The 18,484-nt window shown below is 37.9% G+C and overlaps 1 protein-coding gene across 11 annotated transcripts in view; it reads right to left on the bottom strand.

The window, feature by feature from the left end:
* Positions 1 to 4,779: 4,779 nt before the first annotated feature.
* The window catches only part of cadm1b (cell adhesion molecule 1b), a 230,606-nt gene continuing 216,901 nt past the window's right edge, over positions 4,780 to 18,484 (bottom strand). For 10 of the 11 annotated variants that reach the window (XM_071495819.1, XM_071495821.1, XM_071495820.1 and 7 more), the window contains 2 exons: positions 9,095 to 9,223; positions 4,780 to 8,946 (listed from right to left, as the gene is read on the bottom strand). In XM_071495819.1, the coding sequence (XP_071351920.1) occupies positions 8,828 to 8,946; positions 9,095 to 9,223 (248 nt within the window). In that variant the 3' untranslated portion in view covers positions 4,780 to 8,827. Of the gene's footprint in view, positions 8,947 to 9,094; positions 9,224 to 13,388; positions 15,923 to 18,484 lie in introns of those variants that run through there. The other variant, XM_071495828.1, reaches the window with a different exon arrangement.

Below are 18,484 nucleotides of genomic sequence, written 5' to 3'. Positions count from 1 at the left end.
ATTACCTAACTAATTAATTTAATAAGTGAAAATAGAGTCAGACTGATAAATTATTGCGATGGCAGTGTTCCTTCAGCAACTCACCAGCTCACTAAAGCTCCATGTGACTGACTTCAAGGCTGTGTACAGGCATTTTTTTTTTTTTTTTTTTAGACTAACAGGCTGTCCCACAAAAATAGAACACTTTCATATGCTGACAACAGAAACACACACACACAAAACACAAGTGGAAAAAAACATCCATAGAGGCTTTGTGGTGTATCAGAAAGAAGCTGGATGATTAAATAAACTTGTAGTGCAACAACAGCATTTTTACCGCTATCTCAAAAAAGATAATCATGAACAGCTATCTAAATGTTTCAAATTAAAAATTACTTTAAATGAAAATGTATTATGCATCATCAGTGCTAAATAAGATATAAAGATTACATGCAGATGTAGCAGAATAAAAGAGATAAAGAAGAGCGGGGGAATGTTTTCCTTGCTTATTGTATCTGGGTGGTGGCTATGAAGTAGAACATCAATGTAAATTTGGGAAAAGAAAACTTCTCTTTGCTTCTGCAGAAAGGAGTCACCTTGAGATTTGGATGAGGGAACTTCAGAGGATGCTGCTGGAAGCTTAGGCTCAGCAGATAATTACAGATTTCCTGTCTGAGACACTTAACCTTTTTTTTGGGGGGGGGGGGGGATTTTTTCATAGCTTTTTCTAATTAATCACACCTAAAACTTTCACATCAACATCCAGCACATTTTCTCCCTCTGGTAAACATCAATCTCTGATTAAATATCGGACTATTAAACATCAAGCAGCAACATCGCTGACATTAGAGCCTATAGTGCTGTTCACAGCATCTTTCAGGTTTGGAGTTAATCACCTCACAAACACAAGTCTCTTCTCCCTGACACTTTCATACAGGATTAACAGGCTGGTTGTGTGTGCTTTAATTAATTCAGATTTCTCTGGGTCATACTGTAGCAGTCAGAGATAATTGTGTTGTGGTTATCACAGGCTTCAGGTGCTTGTCCTTCATCATTGTTTGAAACAACTACAGATGGGTAACAAATTAAAGGGAAAAACCCACATAAAGTGTCTTAGTAAGGTGTTGGACCACCTGGAGCCACCAGAACAGTGTCAGTGCTCCTTGGCATTGAAGCCCCACCCCTCCATTGTCATTCTGGCAGAGACCACACCCATCAGGATAGAAAGTCTCATCATAGCCCCAGCAGTGAGCCCTCTCTGAAAGTCGTGTAAATCTTTTCCTCTCACTATCTTGAGTCAAAATCAACTGGGCCTGCTCAGCATTTTTCTGCCATAGAGCATGATTGAATGTTAATTCTTTAATTGTACCATGTAGTGTGTCTGTGTGGAAGCATCTGGATTTGTTATGTTCCCCACTCATTTATTCAGGTTTTTCTGTCGTTCATCGGTTTCATGGAAAATGACTTGGCATCATAGATAGATTGGCATAGTTATGCTTTTTTTGGACTGGGTTCATTTTTAATGCTTTTTGCTCCTGCATGTTATCTTCTCTTGCAGTATTTTGCAATTAGTTTCTGTTGGCTTTTCTTTGTAGCTGTAACAGCAGGAAAGCTGCTAGCTTCCCTGCCATCAGCAGCAGTACTGCTAGAATCCATGCCACTGTTGCATGGATGAAAAAAACGCTAATATTTTGGCCTGACTTTCAGATATTTGGGGTCTACTTCTGTCTGACTTTGGTTTTAGAGGGATTTACAATTTGTTGGAAAGCTTTAATTACACTTAATCTAACAAGTTGTTGACCCATCTCTCCCCTGCTCAAGCAGCTCCCCTGAGCTGAGAAGCATATGGTAAAACAGAAGAATGAGTGGACACAAGTTAGGTAAATGACATTGATAAAATATAAAAAATTAAAAAAAATTCTTATGCCTCTGCATGGGCAACATATTGGCGTATTGTTTTCGAGTTGTCCGTCCGTACATATGTCCATCCAATTGTTGCACAGTTCTCAAGGGCAAACTGATTAGACTTTAGTGGTTAAAGGTCAATGTCACAGTGACCTCACAAAATGTGGTTTTTGCCCTGGGAAATGCAATATCTCTGTAAGACCTTGAGGCAATTTCCTCAAATTTGGCACAAATGTTCACTTGGACTCAAGGATGAACTGATTTTGGCGGCCAAAATGGTGACTGTGGCTCAGGAGGTAGAGAGGGTTGTCCACTAATCAGAAGGTCATTGGTTCCATCCCCTCCAGTCTGCATGTCGAAGTGTCCTTGGGCAAGATACTGAACCCCAAATTGCCTCTGATGGCTGTTCAATCAGTGTGTGTGTGCGCTTACATTGTAAAGCACTTTGAGTGGTTGAGAAAAGCTCTGTAAAAGCAGTCCATTTACCGTTTACCAAAGGTCAAGGTGAGTGCGGTAGTCAATGGTGGTTAACTGGAATGTTGCATGCTTTCCATTGGACTGTAGCTTACTGCATCTTAGATGGTTACAGTAAACTTACACAGGTTATTCATATATCAGGTTTAATGTCTTGAGTAAAAACGTTTACCTGTAACCCGGGGGTATTTCTGCAGTTGCCAGGGGTAAGCCTGCGTGGAAAGATGGTATCTCAACTAAAAAATCATTATCAAGTGCATAGGGGTGTGTGTTTGAATAAGTGTATAGAGGAAAGTTGAGGTGAAGATGGTATGCAAACTGGTTGGTCAAGAAAATTAATGTTGAAAGAGTGGAGTGGAATAGTTGATGGGGTTGGGGCAATGACAGTAAATGAGGACAGGGAAGTAAAGGAAATTTACACAGATTACAGGTTTTGGATTACTATTTAGTAGAGTTTAAAAGGAAAAATCTAACAACTGGACTGCATCCTTGTTTAATCTTGCCCACTAAACATTAAGATGTCTGCATATTGAATCAGCTGTAGCACTTCTTGTGAGATTGTGTGAAAACTAGTCGGTAAGCAGAGAAGTCTAAACAGTTAGCTATGAGAAACGAATAAATGGTAAAATGGCAATGGATAGTTAAAACATTTAGACAAAAATACAGTATTAATACTTTAAATAGATAAAAGTAATGAATGAATGGTTGAAATGTCCAGGTTCTGCCACTGCCAGCAGGTAAAGCCTGTTTAACAATATCTGCTTTTATTTAATAAATTGTATTAAATATCTAGTCATCATTTTAAATAAACACTTCCAAAAAAAAAAAAAAAAAAAATGATGGGTGATGTCGATGAAGGGTTACTTGAGTTTATCTGTAAGGGGGCTGTACACAAAAAGGGAACAAATCTACATAATGTCAAGTACGGCACATTTTCTTTCATTGCTGTTTGTGTAACCTTTAAGAAAATTACCATTGCAGTCTCTTTTTCTTTTAAAATACAGTATTGTGATGCTCTGGTAAATGTACTGATATCCTGTATTACCTAATTTGATCTAAAAGTTTTTATCTTGTGACCTTTGAAAGTGTTTTGTGAAGTGATAATGCCGTTTTTATTTTCAGGCAATGGTTTTTTTTTCATCTTATAAGCATAAATTGTCCAAATGTTCTGAAGAAAAATACTAGTGGTTCAAGAAGCCCTTGAGCTGCTCTCTGTAAGGAATAAAAATGTAGTTTGAAAAAGACATACTATAAGAATTTATTGTCCTGTTACCAAATGACGCAGCCAATAAATAAGTAAATAAGAATTATGCAAGTCCTTGACTATTTGTGCTTAAGAGCAGCGACATAGAGGGAGATAAGTGTGCAGACAGAGCCTGTTGCGTTTGCTGTTGTTCACCCACTATTTATTCCCACATCATTTAATTATACCTCAGCCAAGCCAAGTGCTACATGCCATCAATCTCAATCAATCAATTAGCCAACTAAACAAGCCATGCTCAGACATTCGTTCACTCTCAATTTCCCCATTGTGCTAATTACACTTAAACATGTCATTCCAAATTAAAATTGAACATTTAAATGGAATTAGTAGCGTCTAAATGAAACATCACCCTTGTACGTTCCTGATGCAGTGAAAACTGGTACAGGCAAATAGCAAATGCTTATACTGGCTTTTAGTTCAGATGTTTAATTTCAAGAGTTAAACCTCAAAAATAAAATTAATAAACGTTGAGAAAATCCTATAATCTACCGTGTTTCTAAAAAATCATGGCCGGTATTGAATGTTCCTTAAGGGAAGCATTATATTTCAGTGATTGTGTGAGTAAGGGAGAAAAGTGGCTGGTTTCTAAGGTTAAACTATTCCCATTAAAGTTTGAATAATGTTATTGACCTTTACCTGGGATGGATCACTTAAAGTAATGGGAAATGGTGGCACTGACAGAATTATGATGACAGAATAGCTTATGGTTATGAATTAGGTCTTGTTCCTCAAAATGCCTATCAATTTGTCAAATCACTAACATCCACATGTTCAGCTGGAAACCTTAACAGGGGCCCCTGAGCCTGTCGGTGTCAGTCATTTTGTCATTTAAAAAATTTCTCGCCTCCATCTTTACCACAGTGCATGTGTCAGTCACCAATGGGAGCTCAGATTTCTGCTGCCGCTGCTCACCCACATCAAACCTACATCGGTACAGTATTTTTGCCTTATTTCAGGATCTTTCTTCTTTGTGAGTTTGACATGTAACAGAAGCTCAGGATGAAGTGAGCAGGTTCAATCCAGATAATGTATTCAGCACATTGAACGGGTGGAGTGAATTTGACAGCAAATACAAATTAATAAATTCTGCCTTTCTCGAGCAGGACAGGACTACAAAGTAAAACTATGTTTTTGATCAAGTCACAACAGCACACCACTTTAAACATTGATATCTTTTTATTAAGACAAGTACTCTTCGGATTTTTTTTTTCTTTTGTAAAAATGTTGGTGTTAACCAATACAAAATATGCATGGTCATATGAGAAACATCCTCTTCACTACACAAAAGAAAAATGTCGCCTGGGTACAGAGAAAAATTTAAGATTCAACAACAAAAACAACCATCTGGGGGTAATAAAATAACCAACCCCCCCTCCCTCTCAATCCCTCCCCAGTCTGAAACACAAGTTTCATCCAAATATCCAAGACATGTTACAGATCATTCATAAAACTTCATGTCACAGTAAATACGCCATCTTTTCATCTATGAAAATTATGTTTGAATTGAATGAATGCAAACAGATGCTTGTCTGGCTGTGGTCACATCCTATAATTACTAAATAACCAATACTGAATGAGCAAAGTGTTACAGTGGAAGAGGAAAAAGTTTTATGAACATCATCGTGATTTTGTTGACACTGACTGTACATAATTTTTGTTTGCTTAACAAATCTAGTTTTCTTTCTTTGTGAACTAGGTCTATGCAAAATAATATTTAACGTTTACTGTAACAGTGCACCATATTAAGAACACATAAACATGTACAACTGAGAAAAACATGTACATCTTGTGATTTCTTCACTTTTCAAATAGCTGTGGTACTACAGTATATACTTGGGGCCTTAAATTTGCATTCTACCTGAGATGCAAAAAACACAACTATAAACACTCATGAACCTGAGAGAGTGAAAACAAACATACTAAAGATCAAGTATTAAAAAAAATCTAAAATTGGATCAGAATGATGCTTCCAACAAACTTTTAATGTTCCTCAATTAAAAGCAGCAGTCACTTCATAACCATTTAAGATAAATATCAAACCCCCAAATAAAATTTGTCATGCACATAACTGTTTCCATGACATTAAAACTCTAAAATCCACAAAAATGTACTTTTATTGTAGCTTCTTATAGCTTTTAGTACTGTATTTCTCTCTGATAATACTCGTGAGCGTTGTCCTTGAAGATATCCAAATAAATAACAAATGAAGTGAAGCAGAAAAACAATTAGGACCAAATTGAAATTGTTTTGCGATCACTAATCAAGACAATATACTACATCCTGGCATACGACATTCGAGTCAGTGGAAGCTGCCACACCACCCTGGTAAACAAAGAAGTATTTTTTTTCAAACTCATTCCAGCTTTTTATTTTATGTTCGATGTCGTATTTTTGAAGGAGGTCTATGATGCGTGAATATAGAAAATGTGGATGAGTACTGGCCCTGTAAGTTAGAAAGAACAGAAAAATACAAGATATACTGTGTAAGTGTGTACATGTGGATACTGTACGATACTAACCATATGCCTCAAAATCAAAGAAGGCACTAAATTAAGTCCTTCAATCCTTTCCTTTATAATGATAAGTATCAAGAGGTGGGTTTAAGGCAGTGGTTATCCTTTTCTCCAATACATTTACAGTTTTTTTTTTTAAATTTTTTTTTATCATAATTCATGCAATGCAATTAAATCACTTACTAATTACCAAACAGGTTTTACTCTTCTAGCTGTGACAGAATCAGAGGCATGAAGCGTGCATTGTATGCACATTATGTCTCTGTCTGTGAGCACAGGCTCTTCTGATTTGATTCCATGAAGAAAAAAAAAAAAAAGGTTAAATTTGTAACAGTAGACGGCTCTTCTGTGAAGGTTTGAGGCTGCTGGATGACAGTAAGAAAATGATCTTTCCAAACCAAGTCTCAAGCTCTACGCAAATCTTTGATAACTTGTAACGGCTCTTGGCCTTACAAGTTATCAAAGATTTGCAGCCCAAAGGTAAAATGTCTTTACAGGCGGCAAATATAACTGATTCATGTTTGCAGTGATTGAATGTCTTTTTACTTGGGTGTGGGCAAGGGCAGAAAAGTCTGCGGCAAGGATTTCTAAGCCAGAAAATAAGCAGTGATTTATTTTTTCACTTGCTTGATACTTTATACACCACTGAAAGGAAACTACTATTGAATGTGTGACATTCTTTCCTCCCTTCAACACAATACAAGCAAATAAAAAGGTAAAACCTTGAAAAATAAAATAAACCAAAGTCCTTGTAACATTTCCAGTTAAATGCTCAATATGCGGTATTATCAGATAAAAATCGATTATTTACAGAGGAACACTCTGTAAAGTAGACTTTCAGCCATTTCTGTAAGTAATTTTCACTCTATATATGCACACAAGCATAATGATTATATCTGGTCTAAGGTCGACCATGTGGGTGGTATGAAAATGTCTTTAAACCAGCCATCTTTAAACCAAAACTACGCTCAGCAGTCTATACCAATATCTAACAAATAAAAAAAAATGTAACAGAATTTTATGCTCAATGCAGCAGGACCAGACGCTTTTAGGTACTACAGAGTATATACACTCTGACCCTACAGTCAACACAATATCTGCCAACAGAGAGGAAATACTTCTGGCTCTAATTATTAGAGCAGCATTTTCTGCCATGTTTTTTGGTCCATCTATCCAAAAAAAATAAAAAATAAAAAAATTCTGATGAAAATAGTCACTAAAGCTAAATATAAATCTAGATTCAGGCAATGTTTGACATTTTGGGAAATACACTCATTTACATTCTTGACAAAATTTGGATGAGAAGATTGATACCATTCTCATGTTTGTACGGTAAATATGAAGCTACAGCCAGCAGATTATTAGCTTAGCTTAGCACAAAGGCTGGAAACAGCTAACATGACTCTGTCCAAATGTAACAAATCGATCTATGAGTGCTTCTAAAGCTCATTAATTAACATGTTCATCCTGTTTGTTTAACTTGTACAAAAACCCAAGTGTAAAAACTACACAATGTAGTTTTATGAAGGGTTTTTGGTAATTTAATTTTTTTACCAGTGGACAAAGCCAGGCTAGCTGTTCCCCATATTTGCAGTTTTCATGTTATATTAAGCTAACGGTCTGCTAGCTGCGGCATCATATTTATCACACAGACATGAGAGTGGAATCAATAATCTCATCTAACTCTCAACAACAAAGTGAATCTGCATATTAAATGCCAAACAACTCCTTTAAGTTTTTTTTTTGTTTTGTTTTTGTTTTTGTTTTCTTTGCACAACCAGATGGTCAACAAAAAGGAAAGAAAGCAGATGACAGTAAATATTATCCTCTAAATCAGCAAAAAATCCTGATACAGAGCTTTAAAATGAATAAACATTTCCAATTTTCTCTTTAGGAATTGTAACTCCATATCTTGCACATGATAGCTGTTAGGACGTCTTAGACTGTACTCCACAATACTCTAAACAAATGCTAAACTGACCTCACATCTAATTGTCAGATGTTTTCTTGAAGCCAACAACGGACCAGTTGTACTTTGCAGTTTGGTGCGAAATTATACTTAACAGTACTCCTACTTCACTTTCAGGAACAAATACATTCTATTGTGAGCAAGATTATTCACAACTGTTACGTTAGTAATCAACACAGCGATCTCAAAGGGTTGGTGGGAAATCCGAGCTGAAATATGTGAAAACCAATCAGACCTGCATGTATTTGTGAGGCCGGGGGGGGTGATGAGTTAGCAGGGACTGTTGGAGTTTGACCCACTGAGGAGAAATGTGTTGACACCGTATTCCAGTTACTGTATTCTGGAGATTACTCAAAAAAGTGTGGATGACCTGGCTCCTCAGATCTGGGTACATGAGCTAAAAGCTAGCTGCAGCACACATAGACAACAAAACAAACAAAAGAAATAGAACAAGGCACAAAATTGTCTGTAAAATAATTGAACTGTACAGAATAGGCCCCAGCAGTCCAGGAAGGGTCGGATAGGAGACTCAGCAACGCCTCTTATTACCACTTGGCCACGGCAGTCCTACATACCATTTTTTCTTTCTTCTTCCTCTTTAAATCTCGCCCTCCCTGCCCTCAAGCCGTCTTGTAACCAATCAGAGTAAGACATAATGCTCCTACAGCTACAGCAACTTCACCACCAGCAGCTTTCCCACCCGTCTCTCCTGGCCTGTCCAGTTTAGATGTAATACTCCTTCTTCTCATCTGTGTTGTTGTGTCCACCCTCCGCATTGATGATGGCCGTGTCTGCATCGGCCGCATCGTCTGCCCCTTTGGCTTCGTGTGTGAAGTAAGTTCCTGCAAAAGAGAACAGACAAATTAGCCAACACACCTCCTGCACCTCCTCATCCTCTTATGCACTTCAATCCTATTACACTCCACTTGTAACAAAAAAACACTTGAACTGTGTTCATGATCAAGTATGATTGTACTGCCGGTGCTTTACCTTTGTGTCTGGCAAAGTATCGACCAAGAACAATGAGTGCACAGAGGATGGCAAACATCACCACGGCAACCACTCCTCCGATGACAGCATGGTCAATTTTCTGCGGTGCCCCCTCGCCGGCCCTGGAGTCTGAAAACAGGACATTAACCGTAAATAATTTCATGATCAGAAAACCCTCTCAGCCAGTCACAAGGCTAATACCTTCACACAAAAGGTGGACCGCACTTGAAGCTATGGATATTAAGTCATTAGGTTGCCAAAATAAACTAAATTGGTTTGTTTTCTCTCAAAGCATTTTAGCATGACCTAACTCCAGACACGAAACAATTGAAAAAACTATCGAGAAAAAGGCCAGCTTATGTTGTTCACCAGTAAAAATGAGATGATACAATGGCACAAGTTGGTCCACAGAGGATGGTTGACAATTTGTGAATAGCTATCCCACAAAGAGGCTAATAAACCATTTAGTTTTCTAACAAAAATGTTTATTTAACTTTTCCTCACTGATTTTCTTCCCAGCTTTACGCACATTGTGATCATCACATTGTTCATGAAAATTCAAAGTCAAGACCAAAATTAATTCGCAAAATCGAGTAAAGGAGTACTTTGGCATTTTTGCTGTGTTGCAGTTTTAAATGATACAGCTCTTATGTCCGAAAAAGCAAATGTGAAACTACAGTTAGCAGCTGGTTAGCATAGCTTAGCTTAAACAGCTAGCTTGGATCTGTCTTAAGGTAACAAAATCCACCTTAAGGTACTTCTAAAGTTTATTAACATGATATTGCTTGTTTGTTAAATTAAAAGGTGTTATGTCCCGGACTAAGCTAACTGGCTATTAGCTGTAACTTCACACAGCAATGAGAGTGGCATCAATCCTTTCGTGTAACTCTCAGCAATAAAGAGCATGTTTCCCAAAATGTTAAACAGTATATTTTAAACATGTTCAGATAAAGCAAAGTCTGATGTCTCTCTAAGTTATAAACTATACATTTGTGGTGTTATATGTGTTATATGTTGAACCCAGTTCATTAGGTGAACATTTTCAGAGCTTCATATAGCTGAAATGGGTGTCCGAGCCTCTTGAGTGAGCAATGTTGAAAAATGTTTTAAGACAGTTATTTCGGCATGAAACAGTAGACACCGTCTGCAATTTCAGTGAGAGTTCACACAGTGTAAAATACATTGTGATTTAAGAGGCAATTTCTGGAAGTTATAGACCTCAATCATCAGAAATAGACACAAGTTTGGAGATAAATTGGCAGGCGGTGTCCCCATGCAGAGAAATACGTGGTTGCCTCAGGTGTCAAAGAGTATCACTGTCTAGCATTTAGCCAGATTTATCCGTGCACCACAGAAGAACAAGGCAAAATCCAAAGCCTTTAAATTTCCAGTCTCAGAATAGTTCAGAGGCATTTATCAATAGTCTATATCTGTGCACATTTGGACTGATGGAGGAGTGGCTGGTGAGGGAATGGCTGCACTGTTCTTTGCTGCATGAGAGAGCAGCTCAATTTTCCATCACTCTCACTAGTCATGCTCTGAACTTGAATGATTTTGATAAAAGACGAGTGGAGAGTGCAGTATTTCTCAACACTGTGAGGGTGTAATAAGTGCAGCTGGGGAGTCTAGTGACACATTTCACCCGAAGAACAACACAACACAATTTAAGTTGCATTCAGTTAGTGCGAGGACATCTTGGAAGTGGAAGTGCAATGAAGCTAATTAATGAGAAAAGTTTTGTTTCAGCTGAGCGCTCTCTTAAAATGGACTCGTCTTCACGTAGCAAGCCACTGCTGTGCGTCGGTATGTGTGAAGTGGGGATGTGCAAGGCGCAGTTTTGTTTACTGTAACGGCGATGTCAGATAGCACAGCTCGTTCCTGGAGGAAAGGGAACGGCTCATGCTCCATGCTAATGAACATACACGCGCTAAATGGCCTGTGCGCGGTCCTGTCTCCTCCCTCACTCCCCCACACCGTACCGCCCTCACCTTGCTCCACGCTGTCTTCCGTTTGACACATCCGCAAGGAAACATGCAGGGCCTCAGCTGCCTCTGCACAGCGAGGGAGAGTTTTATTTAACAGGTAGAAAAATCTGCCCAGAGTAATCACCAAGCTTCTATCACAGAAATGTCAGAGAAACTAAATCCCATAGCACCTACAGTATCGACTGTTATGGCTGGTTGCATATCATGTTGGCTATATCAAGTGTGCTACTGAACACTGGTTTTCTGTTTGTCAGTTTTGTATTTATTGCAGAGGAGGGCCACAAAAATATGGTCTCAAATTCAATATACATGCAGTAAATATTACTGTTGTGCTCATTTTCATTCATTTTATGGTGTTGCTGAAGGAGTGCATTATATTGTAAGGAGATTATGAGACATGTTACATAAAGCAAAGCAATACAGAGGCCTAAAGTGTATTATAAGATGATTTTAAACATAACAGTCACTAGTCATTAAGTATATTGGAACAAAAACATAACCTTGACTGATGAGATATCAGGGTCTGTTGTTGGGTTTGGGGGCTTCAAATATTGTAACAAATTGGAGGGTTCTTGTTTTTATAGTGGGTGTACAAATATTAACTTTTATTAACACAATGTGCGGTTTAACATTATTTTACCTTGACATCTGCAAAGTAGGAATGACATTCAAGACATTCATTTTTCATATTCGGCATTTCACGTGTGAATATTACACCAAGCAGGGAGCAGGCACATACACAGATAGACCTCAGGTGATGCTCAAGCACCTGCCCTTTATACAGGACATTGCAACTTCTATTTCTTTTCTAATTTCTAGTTTAGTTTTTAAATTTTGCCCATGGCATCAATTCTCAACTAAAAGTGTATCGTAATGCCTGACAACTGCGTTTTAGCTCTAATTCTTACGAGATGCACGAGCCCCTGCCCCTCCCTCTGCAGCTTCCCACCACAGTTAACATGTGCAGACTGAGAGTCCTGCAGAGCAGCAAACACTCCTCACTGACCTGCCTTCATTGGTGACAACCAGGTAACGATAGTGTTCACCCTAATCCTTGACAGTTTGTCACTGTTGTAAAATTAAACCATAATTAAATCCTCTCAATACAATCAGCCTAACTCAGGCAATAACCCTCCATTATGCTCAACAACAAGCAAGCTAGTCTGGCGTAAAATACTGTTGTCAGTGGAAACGAGTGAACTCCGTAGGTAGGCTTGTTCCTTTGTCAGGCAAGTGAAATAATAAATGTGCATTCAAAAGATTATTGAATGGCATAGTACTGAAATTAATTAATATGTAAGTAACTTTATGACATATACCAAAATGTCTGTGCACGGCACTGGCAGAGTGTAGTGAAAAGATGCTACTGGTTGCATTATGGGAAATGTAGGTTACAGGCTTTTTTTGGGTTTGAACCACATTTGGGACTAAAAGTCAGGATCTCTCAGCATCTGCTATATTATTTTTTATGTGTTTATCACATGGCAAAAATGTTGCACCTAATTCTGAAAACAAGAACTACAAGTTCTCTGCATGGTTCCTTTTTAATACCACATAGAACATGATTTAATACCACTTTCACAATCATACCAAAAGACTCAAGTTTGTTTGACAACCAGTGGGAAATATATGGCTCATTTTATTGCCCAGCAGTATATAACAAGATTAACCAATTAATATAATATTAAGGCAGATGTTATTTTCACCCAGGTGTCTGTGATTTGTTGCAGCCGTCCACGGTCAATATATACACATTCATGATACTACTAGGTACTTAGAATAGAAAAAAACCTCCAAATGACAGACAGTGTTATTACAGTGCAATTACAGTGACAAGGAGTTATTACAGTGACCTTTGTGGCCTCACACTTGAAATAAGTAGAATTTGATTATGTCTGTAATGTAGCTGGTGTCCATACCGCCAGCACAGCTCTGCTCACGGGTCGATGGGGGAGTGCTGACATGCCCACACCAGCGTCCTGACAGGATGTGCACAGCCGTGGGGATTTATGGGGGAATAAAGAGGATTTGCAACTGATGCCTGTGTCTGCACGGCGGTGGAATCTGCTCCGCTGAACTCCTAGTACCACATGCTTTACAGTCACACCTTTCTGTCTCTGTACTGGAATGACTAATTGCCACTCTGCCAGTAACAGAGCTTCCTATCAGACTTATCTGTCAGCGTGGAGATCAGAGCTGCGAGCTTGTCACCAGGCTGATTACATGGGACATAATTTCAGTTTTCATCTGTTTGCATTTAATATTTTTCACACAACGAGGCATATCACACACACACATACACTAACCCACACACACAAACACGTTACAATTTATAGATGTAATTACATCGATATAATTGAAACAGTGACTCTCTTGCATTGATAGAGCAAAGCCTTCACTTGCACTGAATAGACTCTCACAGTAACCCTTTCCTGGACAGTAGCAGGACAATGGGGCATTGCTGCATCATCAACTTAAGGACCGTCAATAGCCATTTTGCAGCACTGAACTGCTAACATCCGTGGCTTTTGTATTTGTTGCTATTCGAAAAGGAAATGAATGTAATGAGCTGAGCATACATGGGCAATCTCCACCAAATCATTTTTTGTATTGCTGTTGTATCAGACCATCAACAGAGCACAATATTGTCCTCAGTTGAATTCCAGTGCCACTGCTCGCCCGCTAAATAGATTCCGAGTCCTTTGTAATAACCCAAACAATGATTTGAAGATGTACAAACACAGCTGTGACATTTAACAGAGGTGCTGAAATACAAGTGAAGGTCCAGCTACAACTAATAAAATGGCAAATGAATGGAAATTGTGACAGTAAATTTGAACTCCACAGATGGCTGTTTATTATATCTTTTGAGACTAGCAAAATTCTACTCATAAAAGCCTCTAGCACCCATCTTTACTTCATACTCCCCCTTCAACTTGTTTTTCCCCCCAGTGGAGATCAAGGCGAGGAAAAAGGTTGACAAAATAATAGAAATCACTGCTCTCTTCCAAAGTTGCCTGAAGTAACATGTCACAAAAGTGCACTTTATCAGCTGAAAGTGTGGACACAATTTGAATTCATTGGCACATAACATTCAATCTCCAAACCTTAATGTGCTAAGTAGAGCTCTCACAACTGCTCCATGGAAAAAAAACAATATTACTGCAATGAAACACTCTTTTAACTTCAGGGTGGGCAGGCATTACTAACATATTCCCTGGAGACCAATTAAAATGGACCATTACAATATTTTCTTTCTTTAATAACTGTTTAAAGGAAAGGGAAAAAAAACTGCAAGTCAGAAAAAAAACACAATTTCAACTGAATCAGAGTAAACAAATGTGAGGAAAAAACTAATTAGCATTTCTAAATTATATTTTAATTTTTCCAATGAAATACTTCAAAGAGAAATGATACGTGTGAGAGTTAAAACAATGTTGGTAAATGTTTAATGACTAATTATGTTGAATACTAAATGCACTCTTAACAGTCTTTGTTGAAGTCAATAGTGTACATGGAATTGAGGCTTGAATCCCAAGACTAAACAGCAGTGGAAACCTGCCAACACCTAACGTGTACCAGTGCTGATGGAGGAAGCAGCAAACAAAACATGTATGAAAACCTGCCAGAAATGGATTCCTAAAATACCATCTGGTGTGAAATCACACGATTTCCTCACTTGGAAAAAAAATCCTGTGTGTTTGTTAGAACAAAGACATGGAAATAACCCTGAAGCCATGTATGAATTCTGTGTACCGCATGTTAAAGTCATAAGGATCTGCAAATCCCTGGCAGCTTAGCCAAGAAAGCAATAAAAACTTCATTATGGTTAGTAGTATTATCAAGTCTAAAGGGTGCAGTATGAAGGCCAGACGCAGGTTCATGTATAGTGCAATGTTTGCTTGCTAAGATCTTAGTGGTAGTTAATATACAGCATTGTATTATCCATAACCCAGAAGGCCACTGACCTCAGAAAACACAGTTTAACTGTTTAGCATATTTTAAAGCCTCTTTAATGTTTAGAGTTTTTATATTCCTCTAGACAAGGGTGTGGGTTTGGTTTCAGAAGTTTGGGAACACGGTCAAGTAAAAACAATTAACACCACACACATTTCAATGAATAGAGTGAATCAAAAATTACCCTAAAACAGGCTATTGTGTTTTCCATAATACTGGTAGCATAACGCTAGCTAGAAATGTTATGTATGTATTGTAACCCAAATTAAAATAAATTTCAGTTTTCTTGCTTTTTCACAAATAGAACTGTGATTTATTCCTATCTTTGACTGATGTGCATTTAAATTAAAATACAGACTAAGTTTGGTTTTTTTTTCAATTCAAGTTCAGAGAACAGCCCTGAGCAATATCTGCAGGTAGTAATTTCAGGCTGTGTAATGTCCCAACAACCACCAGAAAGGTAGGGCAGCCATTTCTCATTAAGGTTATGCCTTTGTGCACAAAGTGATGTGAGCTATAAAAGTGAGAGGGACAAAAATTGGAAATAGGTTTTTGGAGAGTGATGTGGACAATGTAAATCACACCCATGCCTTTAGTTTATTCAGCAGAGGTCCTGCTGCAGCATGCTAAACAAAAATTTACCCTGGACTGCAGATCTGCAGAAACATAGGGTCTTTTTAATCAAGTCTACAACATAATTCCTTGTTCTTTGTCTTTCCTTTGGCTCCTCTCGACAAGCCGGGGGAGAGGGGGTTACTGAAGGCTTAGCCGGGATATGATGTCCCTGCCTTGGATCATCTCTGAGCATCTGACGAGCTGGAGCATTATCGCCACAGACTCCCTTTTTATTCCTTCAGAGCTGGGGATTCTGGGTAAACTCTACCCTCTGCCCAAAAGAAATACAAGCACTGACAATGAACTTGTGGGGTACAATTTTTTTTCTGTGATGCTTTAAATATCTACTGTCACTCTTGGAGACAATATTTAGCATAATTCATTCTAAAATTACATCCTACTGTGTTGAGATTAAGATGTCTGAATGTCAGAAACTGTATGACTATGAAAAATGGTCACACATATCTGCCAACTTTTTCTTGATGCAAGATGTTAACTAAAAGCTTTTTGTTTTCATGAAAATATTGGTACCACTTTATTTTACAGGTCCCATATTTTACATTATTCCATATTTTTCCATTTTGGATACTTTTCTCTTAAGTTCCCTAAAAATTAAACTGTTTTTCAGTTGGAAATTAACAGGACATTTCCAAGAAGCATATTTCCAATGCAATTTGGTTCTAATTATAGGGGAAATGAAGAAAGTGTTCCTGCAGTTATTAAGTACCTGCTTGTTATATTCAAATTTTTTTTTAGAAAATAATAGGAAATGTTGTAGTCTGTAAGTGAAAAATTGTTCATAAATTGACATCAGTATCCAACAGTAATGTCCTAGTAATTAACAGCTAAATGCATAATTTAAGCTAATTTCTTTAGAAAAATATGAGGAAAGGTTTCAGGAAATTAGCTGAAAAATGCACAGTTAAATAAAGCATTACCAAAAATATTCAATAAAAACACATGGAGAGAAACAAGACCTAAAGACTGCCCAGCCCATTAAAGAAAAGCTCTTATGACTTATCTCTCCCAAGAGTTCTACACACCTATCCACTCACACACACATACACATACCTCTTTTAAGACACTGTAAAGACCTGACAATATGAACTTGTTAAACTTTCTTACCATTAAAACAGCAAAGAAGAAGTGCCTTAACATGATATCTGCTCCCCCGCTACACAAAACCATATTTAGGCCTTGAACTGGCACTTCGGTAAGAAAGGCTACAACAAGAGTGGAAAAAAAAACTAGCAAAAGAAGTTAACATCATAGCATATTGAAATTACAACCACCACAAGCGCACCTACAGGGTGCACTGAATTAGGCCGCAGCTGCAGGTCAGCTGAGTGAATCAGAAAGAGCTACACTTTACTTTGGTTTGATGGGAAGATAAAGGTCTGAAAACATTCTAAATGAAGCATACACCTATACGGATATGGGATTGTCAAATAACCTGAACTATCACTTTAATGTTTTCATTCAGTAAGTTCATCCCAGTCATAAGTACCACTAAAATTCAAACCTACCAACACTAGACAACCACTACATCTACAATCTACTGTATGTTTATGTGTTAATTTTATTGTATCCCCATTAGCTTGAGCTATGGCAGCTAATTTTCCCAGGGTCCATGCATTAAAATAAAGGTTCAAACAAAAACAACCAGACAGAAATGAGAAAGATTAAACAAAGCCTCATATAACACAGCCATAAATAATATCAATTAAGGGCTCACTACCACATAACAAAAGAAAATAAGGGCAACAAGTGCAAACAAGAATAAATAAATAACAATAATAATAATAATAACAATAGCAGAGTTTAAATACAGGACTACCCCTAAAGGTCATGAAAATTACAAGAACCTCAGAAAGGAAGCCGCATATTACCTGGTTATTCAACATTTACATTTGCAATCTATGAGCAGTTTCAACCATAATTAATTGAAAAATGTTTAATGATGTATTTTATTTTTAAATTTATATGTGACAATAAATGCATCCAACAATTTACTGACTGGACTTGTAAAATTAGGATCATATATAGTAGCAGTCCAATTGCCTCTGATTACAACAGAAAATCGCAGCTGGTGGTAGCAACGGCTATGCCAATTCACACTCTGGTTATAATGGATCTGTAAGAAATCGTGCTGTACACTTCCTTACTGGCGGGAGGAAAATGCTATACTGTGCCGTTATGCTGATTAAGGTAGCGCAAAGCAATCTACCACAAGCCAGCTTAGCATTGCCCCTGTGACAGGGTATTTAGAAGAGTAGTGAACTGCAAGAAAGCTCAATTACATCCTCCCAGCATGTACTGCATAAATCACGGTAAATCCTCTTTCAAGCCTGTCTTTCGGAAATTACAGGAATGTTACAGCAGAAAACATGGAGACGGCTGCATCAGTGTTACTCCAAGGAGAAGAGCTTAGGGAAAAATGCAGAGTAATGCGCAACTCTGCAAAAAACAACTTCCTGTTTGACTGGGCCACACCCAGTCAGAGTCAGAGAACTGAAATGATGCTGTATCCATGCAGCATGATCAGTGATCATGCTGCATGGATACTGCCACATTACAATATTGGAGCTTTTGATGCAGTCTCACATTGAGTTTCAAACTACTTATGTGAATATTGCCACTCCACATTTTTATGACGGCATGAATTGCAGAACAATTATGACAAAAGGGCCAAAATTGCCATATCTCTAAAACAGCTATTGATAAACCGATCTATTCTTTAAGGATAGTTTTTGTATTGAAATGTCACATTCTGGCATATCCAAATGTCAACTCCCAAGGTTGCCTCGCCATCTGTGTAGCCTTAGTGGTGCTT

This window comes from Trachinotus anak, unplaced genomic scaffold, assembly GCF_046630095.1.
Source record: "Trachinotus anak isolate AG129_WGS33_773 ecotype Australia unplaced genomic scaffold, CSIRO_AGI_Tana_v1 ptg000014l, whole genome shotgun sequence".
Taxonomy (NCBI): domain Eukaryota; kingdom Metazoa; phylum Chordata; class Actinopteri; order Carangiformes; family Carangidae; genus Trachinotus; species Trachinotus anak.
This window is presented reverse-complemented; position numbering and strand designations above follow the sequence as displayed.